The sequence below is a fragment of the Carcharodon carcharias genome, chromosome 14 (genome assembly GCF_017639515.1).
Source record: "Carcharodon carcharias isolate sCarCar2 chromosome 14, sCarCar2.pri, whole genome shotgun sequence".
Lineage (NCBI taxonomy): Eukaryota > Metazoa > Chordata > Chondrichthyes > Lamniformes > Lamnidae > Carcharodon > Carcharodon carcharias.
Genome location: NC_054480.1, coordinates 31,476,289 through 31,492,563, shown reverse-complemented (window position 1 = coordinate 31,492,563; position 16,275 = coordinate 31,476,289). Strand labels below are relative to the sequence as shown.

At 41.0% G+C, this 16,275-nt stretch overlaps 1 protein-coding gene across 10 annotated transcripts in view; it reads left to right on the top strand.

Annotated features, from left to right (window-relative positions):
• Positions 1-11,924, top strand: part of LOC121287207 (DNA (cytosine-5)-methyltransferase 3B-like) — a 335,867-nt gene extending 323,943 nt beyond the window's left edge. For 9 of the 10 annotated variants that reach the window (XM_041204873.1, XM_041204868.1, XM_041204871.1 and 6 more), the window contains one exon: positions 7,666-11,924. In XM_041204873.1, the coding sequence (XP_041060807.1) occupies positions 7,666-7,807 (142 nt within the window). In that variant the 3' untranslated portion in view covers positions 7,808-11,924. The remainder of the gene's footprint in view (positions 1-7,665) is intronic. The other variant, XR_005945160.1, reaches the window with a different exon arrangement.
• Positions 11,925-16,275: the final 4,351 nt, after the last annotated feature.

Sequence of the window (16,275 nt, the reverse complement as noted above, 5' to 3'; positions counted from 1 at the left end):
GTCCCCACTCTTTCAATGGAGGAAGCAATGTGCTCGATGATGAGGGTCAATGCAAAGCTCATGCTCTGCATGGACTCCTCCACAACAGAGACCAGAGCACACATACCCTCATGGATTTCCACCAAATCCTTCCGCACATCCCACTGGACATCAAGCATCTGCTGCCTAAGGACGACTTTGACTTCAACTCAGCATCATCCTGGTCTCCAGCAGTCCTCTGACTGCCGGTGCACTAGGCACTCTTTGCTTTTGCCTGTTCCTCAAGCGAGTGTGAACTGCCCTCACTACTGTGCACCGACATTCTAGCTGACGATCTAATGCCCACCGAGGTGCTGGTCTCTGCGCTGGGGCTTGGTTCAGAAAGCGGGTGTGATGCCGGTGCATCTGAAGCTCGGCGGTCCTCTGGCATCAAAGGTGGATCTTCGGGGTCCTGCGTACGAGTGCATGCTGGCGAATCTCAGGGAGAACATTACACTGTAACTGTGCATGCCAGGCGCCCTGGTGATACATTGGTGATCTGCGTCATGGTGCCATCGTCTTTCAATGCTCAATGGGGACTCCAGGTTTGAGGCTGTCATTAATGACGAGACTACGCAAGAATGTTTGCACAATCTGACACACTCACCTCTGTGCACTGCACTTTTACCTTCGTCAGAGACCCCTGCCTCTCCACGTCCAGCTGACCGAGGTGGCTGCTGGCTCTCCAGCTCCAAAGCATCCATTTCAAATCTCATGATTAGGAGATTTGGGGGCCCTCCACCATGTTGTTTCCATTGGCCTCACTATGTTGTTTTGGCTCCTCCTCTTGTGAAAGCACAGAAGAGCATTGATTAGTCCACTTTCTACCTGCAGTGCCATTGCAGTTTGACCAACCCCACTTGAGGAACACCTTGCAGGGCACACCCAAGTCATGGCCCTCGAGCCGCAAGACACTCAGTCCAAGCAGCCAGGGTTCCCCCCTTGGCCAGTTCCGGAGTCATTGACAGTTGACACTCAGACTCTTAACACCCCTCAACTCCACGGGGGAACAGCCAGCCCTTAACATTTCTCCACACTAACCTATGCCAACATGGTACTCAGCCTTGCAGAGCACAGCAGCTCATTGAACCTTGTTGCGGCACTACACCCACGTGCACCTCACGACGTTGTGGTTGCTGATCTTGGCTGCCATCTCCTCCCAAGCATTTTTGGTTTGATGCGGTGGCCTTCTCCTGCCATCCCTGGGAACGAGGGTGTCCCACTTAACACCCACCTCCTCCAGGAAGACCATGAGGTACTCGTCCGAAAAACAGAGGGCCTGGTGCCCACCTGACCTGCACTCCAGCCTGATACTTCCATCCACTGGTGAGGCCATTGCTCCAGTCTCCAGACCGAAGAAAGATTCTCCCTGGCAGCCTTCAGGGAGCTGCCTCTGTCAATTTTAAACCTCCCACCGGGTCGCCATTGGACCCAGTACCCAAGAGGTCCCCACACCTGCCCAGTGCTTCCCAATCATTAGGAAGACATATTTCACACTGGGCAGGCTTTAATTGGCCAGCTAGCGTGAAATCGTGTTCATGGGCTGATCGCAGTCGGGAGCCTGTTTCCTGACTGCTCCCAGGATAATCGATAGCACACGCGCACCCGACGAGGGAAAAATTCAGGCCTATGTTTCTTAATCACTTGAGCTGCTGGGTTATCCGAATCATTCTATCATTCTAGCTTTCAGTTTTGCTGAATTTGTATATTTACCAAATCTAACACTGAAATTAAAAATTATGCAGTTTTATTATTGAATGGTAATATATAGAATTTTTTTGTATTATCATGGAGAAGCCTTATTATTTATACAGAACAACAGTACAGTTGAACATGGAATAATCAGTGCATCTTTATTGACTATGAAGATTCGATCGTACAAGTCTTAGAAAAAGGCCAGTTCTTTCTTTCATCAAGTCACAATCATGCATCTCTGTCACCATTGTTTCATTGTTGATCAATAACTCAGTTCATTCAGAGCTTTGTCATGTGAATGACCTCAAGTTAAACTGTGAGTAATCATCTGGAAATTAAATTTTTCATTGTCCAGAACCAAATGATTATTCATAGCTATTGTTAGTGAATGATACCAAGTGCTGTATCAGGCATTCCTTCTCCACTATCATTTAACAAATCTGCGTTTGAAGCTGAAAGTTATACAAGCCCATTGCCAGTTGTACAATATGCTTTTAAGGCCTTTTTAATCCATCCCCAAAAAAGAATTAGCAGATGGTGAAGTCTCATGATAAATGGTAACTTTTGATTCATCTCTTGGAATCAGGGATTCCATGATGAAGGGTTTCATTTTGCCTTTTTGGTACATGCATATAAAGGGTTACAAGATTTTTTTTGTTTGTTCATGGAATGTGGACATCGCTGGCTAGGCCAACATTTATTGCCCATCCCTAATTTCCCTTGAGAAGGTGGTGATGTACTGACTTCTCGAACTACTGCAGTCCTTGTGTTGTAGGAACACCTGCAGTGCTGTTAGGAAGGGAGTTTCAGGATTTTGAACCAGTGACAATGAAGGAATAGCAATATAATTCCAAGTCCGGATGGTGAGTGACTTGGAGGGGAACTTGCAGGTGATGGTGTTCCCATGCATCTGCTGCCCTAGTCCCTCTAGATGGTAGAGATCGCGGGTTTGGAAGGTGCTGTCGAAGGAACCTTGGTGAGTTGCAGCAATGCATCTAGCAGATAGTACACACTGCTGCCGTTGCGCATCGGTGGTGAAGGTACTGAACGTTTAAAGTGGTGGATCGGGGGTGCCATTCAAGCAGGCTGCTTTGTCATGGATGATGTTAAGCTTCTTGAGTGTTGTTGGAACTGGACTGATCCACACAAACGGAGAGTATTCCATCACATTCTTGACTTGTGCCTTGTAGGTGGTGAACAGGCTTTGGGGAGTCAGGAGATGAGTCACTCTCCACAGAATTCCAAACCGCTAACCTGCTCTTTTAGCCACAGTATTTGTATGGGTGGTCCAGTTCAATTTCTGGTCAACAGTAACCCCCAGAATGTTGATAATGGGGGATTCAGCGATGGCAATGCCATTGAATGTCATGGGGCGATCTCTTGTTGGAAATGGTCATTGCCTAGCACTTGTACGGCGCGAATATTACTTGTCACTTATCAGCCCAAGCCTGGATATTGTCCACGTCTTGCTGCATATGGACATGGGACTGAGGAATCATGAATAATGCTAAACATTGTGCAATCATCAGAGAACATCCCCATCTCTGACCTAATGATGGAGGGAAGGTCATTGATGAAACAGCTGACGATGGTTGGTCCTAGTACACTAACCTGAGGAACTCCTGCAGTGATATCTCTGGACTGAGAGGATTGACCTCTAACAACCACGGCCATCTTCCTTTGTGCTCGGTATGACTCCAACCAGCAGAGAGGTTTCCTCCTGATTCCCATTTACTCCAGTTTTGCTGGGGTTCCTTGACGCCACACTCGGTCAGGTGCTGCCTTGATGTCAAGGGCAGTCACTCTCACCTCACCTCTTGAGTTCAGTTCTTTTGTCCATGCTTGGACCAAGGCTGTAATGAGGTCAGGTATTGGCGGAATCCAAACTGTGTGTCAATAAGGTTACTGCTGCGTAAGGGCAACTTGATACCACTGTCAATGACAATTTCCGTCACTTTGCTGATGATCGAGAGTAGGCTGATGGGATTGTAATTGGCCATGTTGGGTTTTTCCTGCTTTTTTATGGACAGGACATACCGGGGCAATTTTCCACATTGCCGGTAGATCCCAGTGTTGTAGCTGTATTGGAACAGCTTGGCTAGGGATGCAACTGGTTCTGGAGTACAAGTCTTCAGTACTATTGCCGGAATGTTGTCTTAGGCCATTGTCTTTGCAGTATCCATTGTCTTCAGCGTTTTTTGATATCACGTGGAGTGAGTTGGATTGGCTGAAGACTAGTATCTGTGATGCTGGGAACCTCAGGAGGATGGGATGGATCATCCATTCTGTACTTCTGGCTGAAGACGGTTACAGATGCTCCAGCCTTGTCGTTTGCACGGATGTGCTGGGCTCCCCATCATTGAGAATGAGGATATTTGTGGAGCCGCCTCCTCCAGTGAGTTGTTTAATTGTCCACCACCATTCACAACTGGATGTTGCAGCACTGCAGAGCTTAGATCTGATCCATTGCTTGTGGGATTGCTTAGCTCTGTATGTCGCATGCTGTGTCTGCTGTTTGGCACGCAAACATTCCTATGTTGTAGCTTCACTGGGTTGACACCTCATCGTTAGGTACTCTTGGTGCTGCTCCTGGGGTGTCCTCCTCCACTCTTCATTAAACCAGACTACCCCATTTGATGGTAATGGTAGAGTGGGGAATATCATAGGTCATGAGGTTAGATTGTAGTTGTATACAATTCTGCTGCTGCTGATGGCCCACAGTGCCTCATGTCTACCCAGCTTGAGTTGCTAAATCTGTTCAAAATCTATCCCATTTAGCAGAGTGGTAGTGCAACTCAACATGATGGAGCGTCTCCTCAATGTGAAGATGGGACTTGGTCTCCACAAGGACTGTGTGGTGGTCACTCCTACTGATACTGTGATAGACAGATGCATCTGCGACAGGTAGATTGGTGAGGACGAGGTCAAATAGGTTTTTCCCTCATGTTTCCCTCACCACTTGCTGAAGACCCAGTCTGGCAGCTTACGTTTCAGCCAGTTCGGTTAGTAGTGGTGCTACCGAGCCACTTCAATGGACAGGATACAGGGTAGGCTATTTAGGACTGAAATGAGGAGAAACTTCTTCACTCAGAGGGTGGTGAACCTGTGGAATTCTCTACCACAGAAGGCTGTGGAGGCCAAGCCACTGAATATATTTAAGAAGGAACTAGATAGATTCCCAGACTCTAAAGGTCTCAAGGGGTATGGAGAGCAGGAATATGGCATTGGGATAGAGGATTCATGATCATATTGAATGGTGGAGTGGGCTCGAGGGGCCGAATGGCCTACTCCTGTTCCTATTTTCTATGAAGCTCCCCCGCCCAGAGTACATTCAATGCCTTTGCCACCCTCAGTGCTTCCTCCAATTGGTGTTCAACATGAGGAGTACTGATTCATCAGCTGAGGGGGGACGTTAAGTGGTAACAAGCAGGAGGTTTGACCAGATACTGAGAGACTTCATGGGGTCCAAAGTCGATGTTGAGGACCCCCAGGGCAATTCTCTTGTGACTGTATACCATTATGCCGCCATCTCTAGTAAGTCTATCCTGTCGTGCGATGGGACATACCCAGGGATGGTGATGGTGGTGTCTGTGACATTGTCTATAAGGTATGATTCCGTGAGTATGACTAAGTCAGGCTATTGCTTGACTAGTCTATGGGACAGCTCTCCCAGTTTATGGCACAAGCTACCAGATGTTCGTAAGGAGGACTTGGCAGGGTCAACAGGGCTGGGTGTGCTTTTCCAGTACCTCGGTCAATGCCAGGTGGTCCGTCCAGTTTCATCCCTTTTCAGCTTAGTAGTGCTTTTGATGCAACTGAATAGCTTGCTAGGCCAGTTCAGAGGGCATCTAAGAGTCAACCATTTTGCTATTGGTCTCGACTCACACGTAGGCCTGACCAGATAAGGAGGGTAGATTTCCTTCCCTAAATGGCATTAATGAACCAGATGGGTTTTTACCACAATTGCCAATGGTTCTGTGGTCACCATTAGACTAGCTTTTAATTCCAGATTTATTAATTGAATTTAAATTTCACCAACTGCTGTGGTGGGATTTGAAGCCATATTGCCAGAGCATTAGCCTGGGCCTCTGGATTACTAGTCCAGTGACATTATCACCAAGCCACTGCTCCCCCTAACTTCCTCATAATATGACAAGTGGAGGCATTCCCTGTAAATGATAGTGCACAGAATCAGTACTTACATGTAGCAAGTGGTAGGAGAGTGCACAATTTTCTGAGACAGCCTCCTAATTGAGAGAGTTAGGCTCTGCTGAGGAAGGTCGTGAACTGTGAGAGCACTTCAACATGGAGGCAGCCTTGGAGGCGTGTCGTTGAATTTAAAATTATTCAGGGAAAAGCTGGTAGGCCCCTTGAAGCAAACAAGAAAGTCCTCTGGGTGCATCATATGGGTGCCTTTTCAGCCAGTGGACCCCTCTTTGGGTCATGGAGCCCCTGACTCAAATGGATCCATGCCTGCCATAGAGAAGCTGCATGAAGATGGTGCTTTCCATACGAGTCCAAAATGCCAGTGTGCCCATAAAATCAGACCTATTTGACTCCCTGATCAGCTTAATTGGCAACCGTGGCTTAGGCAGCTCATTCAGGCCCAAGCTGACCATGGAAAACTTCACCAGTGGCAGGAATGTGTCACAGAGCGATCCCAATGTGTCTCTTCTCCCACCTCCCTGCTCCCCTGCCCCCCACCCCCAACCACTTTCCTGGCACTCCCGCCCTCAAGCCTACCATCACAGGGCTGGGAAAATTCAGTCTGTAGTTATGAAAAGTGAATAAGCACCTACAGGAAATGCATAACTTATTATTGTATCAAATCCCGAACTATTCTTCCTCTTTAACATTAATGCATTAAATGGGACTATTGGTTTTAAATATATTTTTAAAAATGAAGAGGATTCACTCTATTCAAGCTGTGAAGCGGTAAGTTTACTGCTGGATAATTCTATTACTTTCAGAATTGCATCGAATTAAACAATCTGATAATGATAAGTAGTTTATCTATAACCAGCAAATAGTAATTTGTAAAGAAATTCTGAGCACTAGCCAATAAATTTTTCATACATATTGACAAAAATATACTTAAATTGATAAATTATCATATCGCATCCTAAAAACAGTTCGATGGATTTAGTTAAAAATAAAAAAACTGCAGATGCTGGAAATCCAAAACAAAAACAGAAACAGAAATACCTGGAAAAACTTAGCAGGTCTGGCAGCATCGGCGGAGAAGAGCACAGTTGACGTTACGAGTCCTCATGACCCTTGAAGAGTTTTTCCAGGTATTTCTGTTTCTGTTTTCGTTGGATTTAGTCTTGAGCAAACATTGTCAGATATTCGAGAACTCAAATGGCAGCATTTGAAATATGCCGATGCTCAGTTTCAGGCATGAAGACAATGAGGAGTCTGCAACACTACCTGAACCAGGTGGCCTCGGGCCAGTCCAAAATTTGGCCTCAAGCCTCAATTTAATCTGGCCAACTGCCGAAATCTGTCATTCATAGCTCTGGAATTCCCTTCCTATACCTTTCCACCTCTCCCACATAAGATGCTTCTTAAAACCTACCTCTTTGACCAAGGTTTTTGTCACCTGTCCTAATATTACTTTGTGTCTCAGTGTCAAAACAAAATTTATTGATATGTTTGATATTGCTCCTGTTAAGTGCCTTGAGGTGTTTTACTACCTTACATAGGTATTATATAAATGCAAGTTGTTGTTGGATGTGAGATATTCAGGCTAATCAAGTAGAATAGAGTTTCTGGTTGGATAAATAATACGTGGTCTAATAATGCATTTTTGATAAACTGAGTAATCTATTTTATTCCATGTTTATTTTTGTAAAACAAGCAAGTCCTGGAAATAAATGCAAAGTATACTTTAGTTGCCATGACATGCTTTCAACAGAATTTTTTTTATGCTGTTTGATTCTCTTCCTACAGGATTTTTGGTTTTCCAGTGCATTACACAGATGTGTCAAATATGGGACGAGGAGCCCGACAAAAACTTCTTGGAAGGTCGTGGAGTGTGCCTGTCATTCGCCACCTATTTGCACCGCTGAAGGATTACTTTGCCTGTGAATAACACAGTACAACATGTGCCTTTCAGGAATATAAAGGTGCTTTCTTAGAAGATGATCAACAATAAAACCAATTCAGACTAGTTTTAACGTATTAGTATACTGTGACACAAGAAATTTGAATGGCATTATTGTGAAGGTTGCATGTTGTACATTTATAATACTGTGGCCATTATTCACAGTCACAACTCAGGACAGGGTAGGTAGCAAACACACCTACCATAGTTGTTTTAGCTTTTGTAATCTCATCTTTTATATGAAAACAGAATTCCTACTTTTAGCTGTAGTTTTATTACTGTAGTGTGAAGATTATACTTCACAGTTTTCTAGTGTACTTTATAGTCACTCATTTTATGGGATTTTAAGGGCTTTTAACTCTTAATGGTGCTATTATCCACCTTTTAGATTTTCAACTTTTTAAAACCTAAAATAGTATTTTATTGTTATATGTATCCGTAGCTGGGTTTTGATAGATGAATAGTAAATCATAAAACTGTTGATAAAAAATAAACATAGTGCAGTTAAAACTATTGTTCAAAAATGTTGAAGTTGATGTTCTGTTTAAACAGTATTCCAGTATATAGTTACTTACATTTCAGCAATGTGTATTTTCTTTCTGTAACCTGTTTATAAATGTAGTCGGTAAATAATCATGATATGTTTAATTTGTTTATGTTTTGTACTTTAGCGAGGGCTGCAAATGTGTAAATGAGCAAAAAAAATATAAAGATGGAAAACTGTATAAGTTTAAATCAAGGCAGCATATGGAGAATGTACTGCTAAAACTTGGCTGTCACTTTTCATCACAACCATTAATACTCAGTCAAATTTACAGTCGGAGAGATAGTTCATACATTTTATTGGTAAAGCGATAGTCTTGTTGCTGCTCCATATGCACCTTTAAAAATGTTTGAGCTGACAGGACTGTGATTATACTAAGGTTGTAGCAAGGTAGTGCTTAAGGATTCTTTTAAAAATTCAATGAGAACAAGTAAAATACAATTTTACCATTAAAATATAGATTTTATATTTTAAAAACATTACTGTAAGATTTTCCTACCTTTTCTTTTACGGTGCTCAGAGTTGTTCAAGGGACTTGCTCCCTAGTTTCAGACAGTGCTGCTGTTGAACTATCTGCTAAGGTAGATTTTTACTGTCCAGTTTCTTTCCTCCTCTGGTTGAGAAGCACCAGGGCTTTGCTCCATTCCTCCTACTAACAACATGCCAAGGTAATTAACTCATAATGTTGGAGCCTGGATCATTTTACAACTTGGGAACCAAGGATCAATTTGGAGCATTTCCAGGATTGGTTACAGATTTAAGGTTAAATAAAAAAGACCATTTTCAGGGAAAAGATCCTTTCACTCCGAACCAACAATTTGTATTAATTCCAACATTAAAAGCACATTTATGGCACATTTCCAGCAGCACCAGTGTAAAATTTTAACTTCCCACCTCTGTGTGTAAGGCTTCAAGTTTAATGCCAATTTATACCTTATTGTGGGCAACTTTGTGCTGTGGATTCTACTTTAGCCACAAAGTATTATTCAGAGCTGCCATTGAAAGAAAAATCAGCAATCTACTTTGAATATGATGATATTTCATCTTGACTGGGATTAAGCTTTGTATGTTAAGTGGTCAAATTTAGCATTAACCAAGCAATTAGCACAGGCCTCTAATGTGCAATTTAATCCAGATTGTAAAGTAGTTCCATTAATTTTTACGGTTCACTTTTACAAACATCTAACAACCGCCATTACATTTAGTAAATGAAAATCCAGCATATTAAAAGAGAATTTAAACTGCAAATTATTCTCTCATAGCAACCACAAATAGGTACTGAAAGAACTCTAAAGATCCCTGATGTTTTCAGTGAATTTATCCAGGGAGTACCTTAGCCATGCTGACCTGGAAGGTCCCAAATTAAATCTTTGGTACTGAATTTGTTTGTATGCAGTGATAGTTAGCCACAGGACCCCTGGGTTAGTGATGGAAAAGTTGGCCAGGATTCCTATTCCTGATCACTTTGCAGTGATTCCTGCATGTGTGTGCAAGTTGAGTGAGGACAGGATCAGGCTCTGCTGTGATCCCCACCTCTATTCAGGGCCAAATTGCCTGCCAACACTCATTGCTAAGCCTCATTTGGACAAGGTACTATGGAACCATACCTCAGAAAGGAATCAACAATACATATAAGGCTGGGAGAAAATTGCCAACTGGAAAAACTACCAAAAAATCACTTTGTACACAGATGCTTCTGTTAACACTTTGAGTACTGGATTTTAACCCTTCAAAACAATCACAGGATATTATTGCTGTTGTGGGAAATGATTACATTTGTGTTGGTGATACGTAGATACTGGGATTTCTGCCTTGAATGGCATCCATTGAAATTTTCTCTCCTGCCATCAGCAAACTTTTGCAGAACCAAAGGTTGTGCTGAACCAAAACAAAGTGGTACAATGAGCATCTAAATCATGGTACCAGTGATAGGCAGTAAAGTTAACTGGAAATAAGATCATTGCCTGGCCTGAAGTGTGTTCAAACAACAGTATTGAGTTAGTTTATCTTAGATTGGATAGCTGTAAGACATTACAATTAATCACAGGATCCCTGGGTTAGGGAGAAGAAAGTCAACCAGAGTTCCCTGTTCCTGAATCATTTTAGAAACAGGTATCAATGTTGAGTGAGACCAGGACTGGTCTCAGCTATGTTGGAAAAGAGGTCCCTGACCACTTAGGCAAAATCTTAAGCATCAGACTCCTAACCCCGTTGGGATGAATGTGCATATCAAAATTAAAGGGCTTTTTTTAACAATGTAATCAATAGCAACATCTGTTTTTACAGCATCCACATATAACATTCAGAGGAACTCATAAATTGAATATATTATATTTTTTAAAAATATTATTGGTTAGGATCTGCATTTTACCTTTTTAAATCCCATTTGAAAAGTATTAATATATTGCACAAAGAATTGCTCAGGTGGTGGAAATCTTTCTAGTTGTGTATTTATCCTGTGACAATTTGGACTATCTTGTTCCAGAGTTAAAGGCCATGAGTGGTATTTACAATGTGCAAACCACACATTTTTAAAAATCTGCTTAAAAATGCACAGAAATAACTCCATTACTTTAATAGAATACTAGCTGAACCCTTTACTAAAGGCCTGTGGGACAAGCAATGTTTATTATCAAACTGCGTCTAACTGGACATTTTTGAATTCTATCAGCAAGGTATTTATCTCAGTCAGAAGACAGAGTTTCAAGCATTTGTTCTTTTTCCTTTATATGTTCCTTTAACAAAATCAATCACTAGTTGGTAAGCAGGTTAAGCAAGAATGAACACACAGCATTAGCCTGTGATGAGCTGTCACCACTAAATTATTCCCAATTCTGAAAACTCTTTTGAGTTATCCCTTCATGGAGCTTAGAGCACTTTTGCATTGTTATAAACAGTTGAATATTTCCATGACATTTTTAAGTGATCCACATTAGCATCTACAAAAATCATTTTTTAAAATGTAAACACATGCAAAGTTAGTGTACATTCTATTTAAAGAGATGTTGCAGAAATAATGTGACTATATTTTAAAACAGATCACCATTGTGTTCTTAATGTTGATGAAACTGAGAATCACCAGTTATTACAACTCCTAAAATGGTGACATTAGTGTGTACATTTTAAAGCATAAACTATATAAAAAGATCAGTGGAATTCCACAGTACTTGAACTTATCTCTCCATTCTGTTGATTTCAGGTCAATACTGTTTACAATATATAACATTTATAATGTGGTGCAGCTACTGTACATGGAATCATTTCTATTTCATGGTTTCTTTCAAATGAGCCATCTTACAAAAATGTAGTGATGACCCACATAAAAACACTTGTGATTGTGATTACTTTATATTAAGATCTTCATGGGTTTTTGTTTTAAACATATACAAAAAAGTTCCATTGTGAAAATGTGTGAGTATGAAAATGTTGTTTTGGCATGCATCACTATCATTTTATATATGGCAAAGGGGATTTAACAGTATCTCTTGTATTTGAGCTTAAAGAGATACAAATTGTAGCATTGCTTGTCTGTTTACAATAAATGATTTTCCCCTTTTGTTATGTCTGTTTTAACATCCACTAACTTGTTTGAAATAGTTCATATTAAGATTTGAGAAAATCAAAAGGACACAAACTGCAACATCACACTCAATGAGTTAGTTACCATTAAAACAAAAATTAAACTGTAACAATTTTTTGCACCATGTGAACATATAAAACCAGACTGAAGCTCAATGCTGACATTTTCACAGCTGTCTGAATTATCTGATTTGAGCCAGGAAATCACTGAATGGTATCTTGCAAACACAACATGTTGGCAGTAAATCCTCCTTTCTGCAATTTTGCTGGGGGTTCTAACCTATTTAAAATGAATATATACATATCATAGAACCTTAATTCAAGTATGGAAAAAATTACTATGGACAAGTTTAAGTGTTTTTCCAATAACTTTGTTCACTATAATATCCGGGTATTTTTTTCTTTGAGTCACAGAGACATTTATCGCACATAAGGAGGCCATCCAGCCCATTGAGTCCATGCCTGCTCCCCGCAGAGCACTCTCCCGCTCAATCCTCGTATCCTGCAAGTTTATTTCCTTCAACCCATCCAACTTCCTTTTGAAATCATTGATTGTTTCCGCTTCCACCACCCTCACGGGCAATGAATTCCAGGACACCATCACTCACTGCGTAGAAATAGTCCTTCCTCACCTTCTTCCTGCATCTCTTGCCCAAGATCTTAAATCTGTGTCCCCTTGTCCTTGTACTGGGAAGAGTCTTCCTTGTTGAGCCTGTCATAATCTTGTGCATCTCTATCAAATCTCCCTGAATCTCCTTTGTTCCAAGGAGAACAATCCCTGCCTTTACAACCTACCCTTGTAACTAAAACCTCTTCATCTCTGGAACCATTCTGGTAAATCTCCCCTGCACCCTCTCGAGGAGTATCACATCTTTCCTAAAGTGTGCTGACCAGAACTGAATGCAAATCTCTAATTGGGGCCTTACCAGAACTTTATAAAGGTTCAGCATAACTTCCCCGCTTTTGCACTTAATGCCTCTATTTATGAAGCCCAGGATCCCACATGCTTTGTTAAGCATTTTCTCATATGCCCTGCCATCTTCAAATATCGATGCACATGCATCCTGTGTCCCTCTGTTGTTGTACACTCTTTAGAATTGTACCAATAAGTCTGTATTGCCTCTCCTTATCCCTATGCATTACCTTTTCACTTCTCTGTATTGAATTCCAACTGCCACTTGTCTGCCCATATTGCTGGCCGATCTGTGTCCTGTTGCAAGCAATTCATATCGTCCTCACTGTTTGCCATTTCTCCAAGTTTGGTATCATCGGCAACTTTTGTAATTTTACTCTGTACTCCAAGATCCAAGTAATTTAGGTATAGCAAAATAAGAGCGGTCCTAGCACTGACCCTTGGGGACCACCACTTTCTACCACCCTCCAGTCCAAAAAACAACCACAATCTGCTACTTTCTGTAATTGAGCCAATTTTTTTTATCCATTTGGATACTGACCCTCTTATTCCATAGGCCTCAATTTTGTTAACCTTATGTGCTTTTTAAACTCAGGGATAATAGATGTTAGAAATTTGTAAACATGGAATTTAACACCACAATACTATTAGTGTTTAGGCATGTTACTTTTTCTTTTATTGTTTATAGTACTGAAGCTAGAGTTACAATCCAAAATACAAGTCCTAAAGTTTTGATGTAAACTTTGTGTAAATCATACCAATAAAGCAACAGGATAGGAAAATTAAATTCTATTTTCTTCTTTTCTGGATTGCTAAAAACATGAATGAATTAAAGAAAACTGCATAAAAAATATTTTGAAACTGCTGAAGTGAAATATATGATGCAGAGACAGCAGCTAAAATTCCCCATGTAGTGGACATGAGCAGCAGATATCGAAGAGGCAAGTTAGTCAGAGGCATTCATACTCCTGGATCAGTATTTTTTGTTGTTTGGGTGTAGATATATTATGCCATTCATACAAAGCCACATACTGAACTCAAAAGTAATTGTCCCTCACACATAGATATGAACTCATAGTTAAAACATACTATCTGGGAGAAGAAAATGACACCCAAATTCCATCTCAACATCCTTGCAAACACTCTTTCAAAATAGTTGCCAGAGTTGTTTCTGACTCCAGAAAATGTCACAACTGAATAAAAACAGTTCCATTCTTAATAACACCAATATTGTGGATTTAAAAAAGAGGTAAAGAAAAGCTTTTGTAAACCAACTCCATATTTAATTGTAAGTACTTTAATAAAAAGTAAATGTCATTTGGATCAATAATTTGGATATTACTACGTTCTTCCATTTCTCCCAAATTAAACACCACTTCTAATGTTGTACACAAATAACCAATTTGTGCCTGGAATGAATAATGGAATAATTCCCCATATGTTCGTGCTCTCCTATAAAAGCCCAGCATGAGTAGATAATCTAGGCTCCCTTGTTGCAGGTGCATTGAGCAAAGGCCATGCTTTTTCTCAAATACAGAGAGGGAAAATTAAAAATCAAATAATTTAGAATAGAGGAAGTCTTATGAACTGGAAAAAGCTACTTGACATGTCTTTCGTTGATCTGCGCTCATTGCATCATCTAAAAGACAATAATATAATTTCTATTGTCTGCTGACCAGTACCAAAGATCTAGGATATTCTGAAGCAGCTCTTAATAACTGGTTGAAGGAAGCAGAACAATAGAAACAGGTCTTGCCTGGGAATTTTGAGACAAAAAGGACCTTAGAGAAGATGGAAAAATTTAAGTATGAACACACAAACTTTCCAGTTTCCCCCCACTCTGTCTTCCCACTGTACCTTTGAGGTACAAACCCACATTCCACATTCCAGCTCATTTGGTTCATAATTTTTCTCTGCTCTTGCTTGTAGTGATTTGGAGGTTAATATTACTAACAGATACACCACTGGCCACATCAGAGAATAATTTGTATTTAAGCTATCCTAAAATGATTTGCCAACATGTGTTTTCATACAAATTTGTAAATAAAAAAGAAAATTAGTAATCCACTAAAAAGGCAACATAAATTAGGACTGCTAAGTAAGGTTAGTACCTCATGAATACAAAATGTTGCCTGGATATTGTATAATTCAATGGTTTAATAGTGTGTTACGAGTTCTTCTCACTTAGTCCTAGAACAAGCAGACCCTGTACTCACTGACTTACACCCTGCAGTTCTTCTTCTTAAGTCCTCTGCCCGAAGCCAGTCTGATCCACAGCACCGCAATCTCTGACATGGGAGGGCAAGGAGACAGGTCCCAAATCCATCCCAGCTGGAACAGGAATCAACCCCCAGGCTGTTGGCACCAATCTAATCCATACGGGCCATCCAGCCAACGAGCCCACTATGGAATCTGAGTTGCTGTGGCAACATACACTTTTATATGCATGTTGTAACCTGGAGCTATGGATAGGTATGGATAGGTATAGGGATATGGTAAAGGTTCCAATTTCTTTCCATCACATGGCTGGCCAGGAATCGCTCCCACTTTTACTGCCTGCTATAGGTGTGTGTTGGAAGGATTTATAAGTTGATACTCAACCAGTTTGGCTGTGTTATGAATACACCTTCCTTGGCTATCAGAGTAGGACTTGAACCCAGAGCTTTTGGCTCAGAGACAAGGACACTACTCACTCCACCACAAGACCTCCCAAATGCAGTTAGGAATGGACAATAAATGCTGGCCTTGCCTACATCCTGTGAATAAATTTTTAAACATTAACTTAGTCCCTCAATTCCTCAAATTAAAACTTCTGATTCTTGTTTACCCCTTACTGAGCCTTCCACCACCTCTATCCCACCTGCTCTCCCCCCACCCCCCCAATTACTTTTACTTCCTCTGACTCTGGCCTTTTGCATATCCCTCCTCTATTTGCCTTCAGCTGCTGAGGTCCCACGCTCCAGAATCCATTCCTTAAAGCCTTCTGTCTTCCTGCCTCCTTCACCTCTTTTTTAAGTCTCTCTTTAAAATTCACCTCATTAAGTATGCATTTGGTTACCCCTCTTATTATTTCCTTCATTAGTTGGTGTGTATTTTTGATTACACCTCTATGAAGTTTTACTACTTTAATCGGTCTCTATAAATGCAAATTGTTGCTATTATAGGTTGCAAAGGTTTGAGCAGAGCCAAACAGATTGGCTTCAATCTTGGCCACAAGAGTACAATTTCAGCTACATAGTATAAATCAGGCATTTTTGGCCACGGTTCAATTCAAACTTAGATTGATAGCCCAGTATAATTACAGCTATACAAGTCACCAAAACATTGCAGCCAAGCTTTAAAAATGTGCTCAGCTAGCAATTCATCTGTAAGTGGGACTAAAGTTTTATTGAATGGATTTATCAAATAACATAAACTGTA